Below are 9046 nucleotides of genomic sequence, written 5' to 3'. Positions count from 1 at the left end.
AACTAGGTGTATATCCTAGAAAAAGAAGGGCTGTGACATGAATAGACATATGCACACCCATGTTCATCCCAGCACTATTCACAATAGCAAAAAGATGGAAACAACCTAAAAGCCCATCCACAGATGAATAGATAACTATGGTACATATACACAATGGAATACTATGCAATATTAAAGAATAATAAAGGTGTGAGACAATTCACAGAATGGAAGAAACTAAAGGGCATTATGCTGAGTGAACAGGTCAATCACAAAATGACAACTATTGTATGAGACCACTATTATAAGGAGAGCGGTGGCTCCATACTATTAGCACTGGATTGCAAATCACAAGAGCTGCAGTTCAAGCCTGACAGTAACTCTGAGGGAGAAAGATGAGGCTTTCTGCTTCCACGAAGATTTACAGCCTGGGAAACCCTATACAAGGTCACTATGAGTCAGAACAACAACAACTATTCTAGAAAGCCAAGAAAAGATTTTCACACAAAAAGTAACATTCTTTAACAGTTAACAGGGGTGGGAGAAGAAGACAGGGTGTATCACTAACTAGAGATTAGACACATATTAACTTGGAGGACAAGGCAATATATAATAAGAGGAAGGTCAGAAAAAATTATGAAGATCAGCAAAAAATGATAAAGCAATGACAGATTCTGGGAGAGATACAAGAATTAAAGGCTACAGGAGAAAACACTATTAGCTATACAATCCTGCAATAACAGTAATCTAGGAGTGAATGTACAGACAAGCAAACTACACAGAATGGGGTGGAGAAAGGGACTATACCATGAATATATATATAGTCATGACAGGATATTTCTACCTGTGTATTTACTTGTGCTACAAAAATATCGATGACTGTAGAACAGCACACAGGGAACAGAGTTATGGAAACTTCTTAGCTATACCCAAACACCTTGAGGGAATAGTCACTGGACCTAGGGGTTCAGGAGTTAATTTTGCTCATAAGGAATCTGTACATAAACCAAGAGGAAGTCCTTTGAACAGAACAAGGTGATACTGTATAGTTTAAAATCAGGAAAGCTGTGTGTAAGGGTTGTATCATTTCACTATACTTGCTCAATCTGTATAATTAGCAAATAATCTGAGCTGTTGTATTATATGAAGAACATGACATCAGCATCAGAGGAACATGTGATATGCAGATGAACCAGCCTTGCTTGCTAGAGAAGAGGACTTGAAATACTTATAGATGAAGATAAAAGACTACAAACCTTCAGTATTAATTGCACCTCAATCTGAGGAAAACAAAATCATCATAACTGGACTCAAGAAAAGCTTGAAGTTGTCTAAAACTTCATTTTGCTTGGGTCCGCAATCAACACTCATGGAAGCAGCAGTCAGGAAATGAAAGGATGTACTGTATTAGTCAAGTCTTCTGCAAAAGACCTCTGTAAAGTGTTAAAGAGCCTGGATGTCAATTTGAGGATGAAGTTGTGCGGGGCCCAATCCATGGTAATTTCAATCGCCTCAATTTGAAAGTTGCACAATGAATAAGGAAGACCATAAAAACAATTGATGCATTTGAATTATGATGTTGATGAAGAATACTGAACGTTCCATGGACTGCCAGAAGAATAAACAAATTTGTATCAAAAGAAGTACAGCCAGAGAGTTTCTTAGAAGCCAGGATGGGAGATTTTGTCTCCTGTACTTTGACACGTTGCCATGAGAGCATGGAGAAGAAAATCATACATGGTAAACAAGAGGAAGACTCCCTAAAGAGATGGATTGCTACAGTGACCGCAACAATGGACTTGAACATAACAACTGTGAGGATGGTGCATTGCAAGGCAGTGTTTCATTCTGTTGTACATCAGGGTCACTATAAGTCCGAACCGACTCAACAGCACTTAACAACAACGTCTAGAGTGGTACTGAAGTGATGCCTCTCTTAGTTTAGGTACGATAAGAACAGACAGTCTAGGAGAAAATGGAGGATATCCAGGCAGTTTTAATGCAGAGAAAAATTGAATGGCATAACGCTTAAAAGCACAGACTTTGGGATCAGGCTGCTGAGATCACTCTAGCCCATTAGTTAGCTAAATGTAGCCTTAGTCGATTTATTCTTTTTTTTTTTTTTTTAGCTTCAGTTTCATTCTCTGCTAAATGGGTATGGTAATAATCTACCCATAGTTGTGAAGATTAAATGAAATATTCCCTGTGAAGTGGTTAGCTTTACTCAGCTGGCACAAAGAAAGTGCTCATGAAATCTCAATTATTTGCTAAGGGAGTGGGAGGCTCTGCATGTGTGAAAGTTGCAGTGAGAGCTAGAGGTTAGATGAGGGATTGGGGTCTGGCATAGGCTTGAGTGTGGCTGGTCAGTGTGTAGTGGAGAGAGCTGCACATGAGGATGTTAAGAAACTGTGGAGTTAGCATTCTGGACACAACCCTGGACATACCAAAAGAGATGTCAGAACCTAAGAAATTGGATCCAGTTTTAGAACCTAAGAAGCTGGATCCAGTCTTAGGTTAGTAAGTGCTAGCTTAACAAGGACCAAAGATAGGAGAAGGTGGAATATTTAACATGTTAAATTCATTACAGGTTAATGTGTACTGATAGGAACAGTCTCTGGGTGGCTAAAACAGTTAAGGGCTCAACTCCTAGTTGAAAGGAGGATCAAAGTTACCTAGAGGTATATTAGAAGATGGAGTCCTGGTGTGGACCGCAGGTTGGTTTGAACCACAAGGTTGGTGGTTCAAACTTACCAGCCGCTCCTTGGGAACCCTATAAAAGATTACTAGGAGTCGGAACCCCCTGGACAGCACTTAACAACAACAAAACAACATCTTAGAAGATATGCCAGGTGATCTGCTTCCAAAAAGTTACACCTTGAAAACCTGATGGAGCAGATCTACTCTGCAAACATGGGCTGCCATGAGTTGGAATGAACTCAATTAGCAACAAAAATATGAATAAATTATGGCAGTCAGTATACTTGAAACAATGAAATTTCTAGAAAATGTGAATACTTTCACGAAACACTAGGCAGCATTCCAGGTGTCCAAGTTCAGAAAAGCTATTTATAAGGCAATCCTGAAAATAGAACTTTCTACATAACGCTAAACTTCTCTCCAAGTTGGAACCAGCCATCCTACACCGTCATCTATCTAGCCAGTTGAGCATTCAAAGTCTCTTTCTATAATGATCTCTAAGACGGAGCTAAGCTTAAGAAATTTTTCTATGTATAAAACTTTAAAATAATGCCCTTCTTAAAAATGATCCTCCCACTTTTCAAATAATGTCAACCAGCCTCAATGTCGTTTATAAAAGCTGCGCTTGAATCCCATGCTTCCTGTTCCACTCTCAGATCTGACAGTCTTAACAGGGGGTCTCCTGATGCTACCTTTTCTCAAATCTTCAGTCCTTTTTTCTACTGAGCTCAATAAATTCAAGTCCATTAATGTTCCTTCTGAGGTTTTATTTTTAATTATTTGACTGTCTATCAGTCTGAAGAAAGTTGAAATACCCCTTAACCATCTTGTTGTTGTTAACTGTTGTCAAGTTGATTTTGACTCATTGCGATCCTGTCTAGGGTTTCTGAGGAGTGACTGGTAGTTAAGCTTGAGTCCCCAATTTTGCAGTTCAAACTGACCTTGAGTTCCAGTGGATTATCTTGCAGCATCACACCAGGACTCCAAGATTTCACCTAACATTTCAATAGGTTGGCATTTCAAAACAATAGTTAAACTCTTCACTTTTCATTTGTCAATTCACTTTTCATTTAACAATCTCCTAAGGTGTGCCTGACCCAAGCCATGGTATTTTCAATAACCTCATATGCATGCGAAAGCTGGACAGTGAATAAGGAAGACCATAGAAGAATTGATGCTTTTGAGTTATGGTGTTGGAGGAGAATATTGAAAGCGCCATGGGCTGCCAGAAGAACCAACAGATCCGTTTTGAAAGAAGTGCGGCCAGAGTGCTCCTTGGAGGCCAAGATGGCCAAACTTCATCTCTCATACTTCGGGCATATTGTCAGGAGGGACCAGTCGCTGAAGAAGGACATCATGTTTGGTAAGGTGGAGGGTCAGAGAAAAGAGGAAGACCCCCAACGAGATGGACTGGCCAAGTGGCAGCATCGATGGACTCAAGCGTGGCAACAGTAGTGAGGTTGGTTTTATTCTGCTGTGCATAAGGTTGCTATGAGTCAGTACCAACTCAATGGCAGCTAACAACAACAACAAGTAAGACAACATGGTAGAAGGCCAAAGGATTTTCTTGTGACCAGTATTTTATCTAATTTCTTTGAAATTTTTAGTTGAATTTATTTCCATCCTTCAAATGTTAATTTGGAATATCTGGGGAATATACAAAGGGATTAAAAGAGTTAGTAGAATTCCATTGCTGTTAGCTGACATTAAGCCAGCCTCTGACTCATGGAGACACCATGCATAGCAGGATTGGGCCTTTGGGATCCACAGAGTTTTGTCTGATATTTTAGATATAGATCATTAGTCCTGTCTTCCTACATTGTATTAGTTTAGATTCTCTGATGAAATCTGCTCAGCTTTATAGTATCATGCAAGTTTCCACTAACAGACTAATCATGAGGTGGATGGATAGATCAGGAATTGAACCTGGGTCTACTTCCTGGGTCTACCACCATAAAAAGTCCTTATTAACCCAGAAAGATTTTTTTTTCTTTCTTTTTGACATTTCTAATGTCTTCTACTGAGTTATCTTTTCATTTATTTTAGGATTCTTCATTTTATTCATTTTATCTCCAGACCACATAATACGTTGTAAAGCAACTTTCTCAAACTTAAAATTTCAGGTATTCTAGGTGTCTTGGTGTGTCTATGTAGGAAAAGCACTGGACTCATAACCACAAGGTGGTTGTTGTTGTTATGTGCCATGGAATCAGTTCCGACTCATAGCAACCCTGCACAGGGTTTCTGAGGCTGTAAATCTTAATGGGAGCAGAAAGCCTCATCTTTCTCCCACGGAACAGCTGGTAGTTTCGAACTGCTGACCCTGAGGTTAGCAGCTCGATTCATAATCACTATGCTAGGCAGTTCAAATTCACCAGCTGCTCCTCAGAGAACCCTACTCAGGGTTCCTTTGAATAGGAATCAACTGGACAGTACTTAAGAACAACAGTAACAGCAAGGTGGAACGGTGGGCTGGGTATTGGGCTACTAGCCACAAGTTGGCAGTTTAAATTCACCAGCCACTTTTGGGAGAAAGATGAGGCTGTCCGCGCCTATCAAGATGTATAGTCTCAGAAATCCTATATAGGGCTTGTATGAGTTGAATCAATTCGATGGCAGTGGGGTTTGATTGCATTATCAAGTAGTAATAAGATGGAACTGTTTTACTCAAGTACCTAAATATAATTCATAGAAACAAATTTGTTTTTGTTTTTTTCTTAGCATCCTCCTTATTGCACATTTTTATTTTTTAAGAATACTTTTGCATCAAAGGTGTCACAATAATTACAAATATAATTTAAATTGACAGATATATTTTCTCATGATGTTCTGTAATCTGTTCTCTAATGGAGATCAGCCATGAGATAAGAAATCTGTCTTTAAAGTATCCCCTTCCAACAGCCTTTACTTATTATCCCTGATAGGATTCCTATAACATGCAATAAGCAATTATGGAAGCCCGGGGCATCAGGCTACTACAAACACAAATTATAGGTTAAATAGGTTTTAAAATATGTGTTTGGAATTTTAAATTATGATTTTAAAATCAGAGCATAGATGGTGGAAAATATCTGATAGTCCCAAACCAAAAAGTGAAAGTAAACAGGATATTTTATGATGATGATTATAAAATGTTCTGTATAAAATCCATGCTACCATAGATACTGTTCATGCAGTTCATAATAAAGAAATGACCAGTTTTTAAAATAAGGTCAGGATAAGAAAAAACAAAACAGGTGTCTTTATCCTTTAAATATTCCTAAACAGGGTAGCTTGCATCCTTCCCAAAGAAATGCAAACTTCTCATTCTTTATCAAAGTTGCATTTCCAAAGATTTATATCTCAAAAAGTAAAATATATAATCTCAAAGTTCATGTTGAGATTTTTTTTAAGAAATCCAAATCAGCATCTATCACCAGAATCTGTAACTAGAATTCATAACCAGAAAATTAGCATGTATATGGATATGTCTAGACATATTTAATTACTAGAAGTTGACATCAATAAAATTCCACAAACGAACAATTAAGATAAGATCATCAGTTCCTCATGATGGAAAAAAAGAAATTAATAGCTGTTTTTTTAAAAACAAAACCATAATTTAGAGTTTTGAATGTGAATGTCATTCTACACAAATCATAAGACATTTCAGTATTAAAAATAAAAATAAATAAAAAACTCGTTGTCATCGATCCAAAATCATAGTGACTAGAGAATGGAATATAACTGCCCCATAAGGTTCCTAAGACTATATAATCTTTATGGAAGCAGATGTTCTTTCTCCCCAGCAGTGGCTGGTGAGTTCAAACCAGTGACCTTTCAGTTAACAGCCCAGGGCTTACACACTGCAACACTGAGGTTCTTTGTCAATACTAAAAAGATTTATAAATGTATAAATAGTATAGTGGTCTTTGCTTCTTACACTGTAACAACCATGTAATAAGTCACAGGGAATTTTGAATTATTTTCAGCATTCAGCAGGCCTGAGATGTAGAGTGAAAAATATCTGCAAAGGGCAAAACAAAGTACTCCAAAGTGACACAACCAATAACCAGAGAAGACCACACAAATGGACTCTTTTCTTTTCCTTTCTAAGAAACCAGACAGAAACCCAAAGCCATTGTCAATGAGTTAATTTCGACTCATCGAGGCCCTGTCTATATAGGGTTTCTGAAGCCGTAAATCTTTACACGAGCAGAAAGTCTCATGCTTCTAACAGGTGGCTAGTGGGTTCGGACTGCCAACTTTGTAGCCAACAGTCCAGTGATTCTCCTACACCACCACCAAGAGTCAAAATATTGGTATTTCCCTGCCCATTCAGGTCAGGTTTCAGCAGGGGTTAAGGAGCAGAGGGCCCCTCCTCATTCTTTCAGACACCTTGGGTTGCTTGATTTTGCCCTGTGGGAACCTCAAAGCCTCCTGCTAAAAAAGCTCTTCAAGAAAATATTTCCAGCCTTCTTGTAAGAACCCTTGGTGGAGCAGTGGGTTAAGCACTGGGCTGCGAACCTCAAGATTCTAGGTTCAAACCCACCAGCAGTTCTGGGGAGAAAAATTGGGCCGCCTGCTCCCGTAAAGATTTACAGTCTTGGAAACCTTAAGGTTCACAGGTTTACAGGTTCGCTATGAGTGGGAATCGACTGGATGGCAGGGGTGGGCTGGAAGTAATCTCCAGCGCCCTGATGGAATGCAGTCCCTACCCCCAGCTGGCTTCCTCACAACCCTCTGGAACCGAGCTCACCGGACAATCACGAACATGACCAGAGAGTTGCCCACCAAGCCCACCACGAACACCACCGAGTAGACAGCCGTGATGATGATGGGGATGACCGGGGAGATTTGCGCGGACTCCAGCGGCGCGTCCTCAAGCCCGGTGCTGCCGTTTCCGTTGCCATCCGACTCTGCCCAGCCTGGGGACCAGCCGCTGCTATTGGGGAGCTGACAGGCATTCGGGGGGCAAGTGGGACCCGGGTCTCCGCGGAATATCTGCACCGGGGGCTCCATGGTTGGCTGAAGTGCCTAGAGGGCGAGCGTTGGCACCTATGGGGCAGAGATAAGCGAAAAGTGGAACCGCTAAACCTAAAGACGCAAACTTTCTCCCAGCCTTAGCCAGCTCGCGGAAGGTGGCGGCGCTCAGAGCCAGTTGAGGGCCTTAGGTTCCGACCCAGGCCTCCCGTCCCCGGGGAAGGGAGTGAGAGATCGCTCATTGCCAACGGATCAGCAAATACGCCTCTGGGCGGGCACTCCCGAGTTGCCCCCAACCCGTCCTATGCAAGATCCCCTAGTCGCATGCTTCCCCAAATTGCCGGTCTGAGCTTTGGGGGCTAGGGGTCCCCAAGGATGAGGGACGGACAGAGCCCTCGCGCCAAGACTCACCTTCGGCTCCCAGAGAACAGCTGGTCCTACGGGCACTCAGTTAGGTCCTGAACTCGGGGTCAGTCCGGGATACGTTCAGCCCTTGCAGCTGCCAAGCCCCTGCAGCCCCCTCAGGCTCTAGGACCCCAGCCCTGCAATCCGACAAAGGCGCCCATTCTGCCGAACGCCGTCCCCACAGTCCTGCACGCCTCACATGACCAAGCTGCAGCTCAGCTCCGCGGGTCCCAGGCGAGGGACGCGGCCAGGGGTCAGAGACTAAGCAGGGGCTCGGCTGACTGGCCCCAGTACCGCGCCCCTCACCCTGACTCGCTCCTCAGACTCACCCCGGTCTGACAGGGTCACCCTGCGCCTGTCTCGCAACCCAATGAACACAGACGCGCTAGGCTTGTCTTTCAGCTCTCTGAGCAAACCGCGGGGCCACTTAGGGTTAGATTTAACAATAATGGAGGGTGTGTCTGTTCAGTAAGATTTAGCTTCTGTATCATTCGAGATGTGTCTAGAACTTCGTGTAGGAATAGTTCGTAGGACGTGGCTTCTTTCCGGAGAGGAGAAAAACCATTTGTTGTTAAGTGCTGTGGAGTCCTTTGTGATTCATCAATGGCTAGTTTGAATAGCCAACCTTATATGCTTACCTTGTATACCTGATACAGAGCTTATCCTACAGTGCCACACCACTTCTGCTTTATTTGATGGACCCATCCAAGTAGAGCCGAGCAAAATGATCAAGTTGAATACGACCAGCTCATAAAATACGAATGATTTAAGGCACAGAATATTTCTGCACATTCTGTTCCCTTCAGTACCCCTGTCTCTGGCCCAGATGGCTGCATACAAACTGCATCTCCTAGATGATTCCTCATGGTCTTAGGGTAAAAGGTGCCTCACTCAGGCCTCAGAGTGAAATCCAAGAGTTAAAAAGATTTCTGTCTTAAATTAATGTTGAGGCCACAGTGCCTCCACTATCAACCCTCCAAGAAAGAAAGAAAGAAAAAGCCCC

At 42.0% G+C, this 9046-nt stretch overlaps 1 protein-coding gene across 1 annotated transcript in view; it reads right to left on the bottom strand.

Annotated features, from left to right (window-relative positions):
- Positions 1–7686, bottom strand: part of LOC102838024 (kappa-type opioid receptor-like) — an 82211-nt gene extending 74525 nt beyond the window's left edge. Inside the window, exon 1 of the mRNA XM_006871858.1 lies at positions 7415–7686. Coding sequence (XP_006871920.1) covers positions 7415–7677 — 263 coding nt within the window. The 5' untranslated portion in view covers positions 7678–7686. The remainder of the gene's footprint in view (positions 1–7414) is intronic.
- Between the last annotated feature and the right edge of the window lie 1360 nt (positions 7687–9046).

Source organism: Chrysochloris asiatica, unplaced genomic scaffold, assembly GCF_000296735.1.
Source record: "Chrysochloris asiatica unplaced genomic scaffold, ChrAsi1.0 scaffold00176, whole genome shotgun sequence".
NCBI lineage: Eukaryota > Metazoa > Chordata > Mammalia > Afrosoricida > Chrysochloridae > Chrysochloris > Chrysochloris asiatica.
The sequence above is the reverse complement of the archived record's forward strand: the minus strand, read 5'-3'. Positions and strand labels throughout refer to the sequence as shown.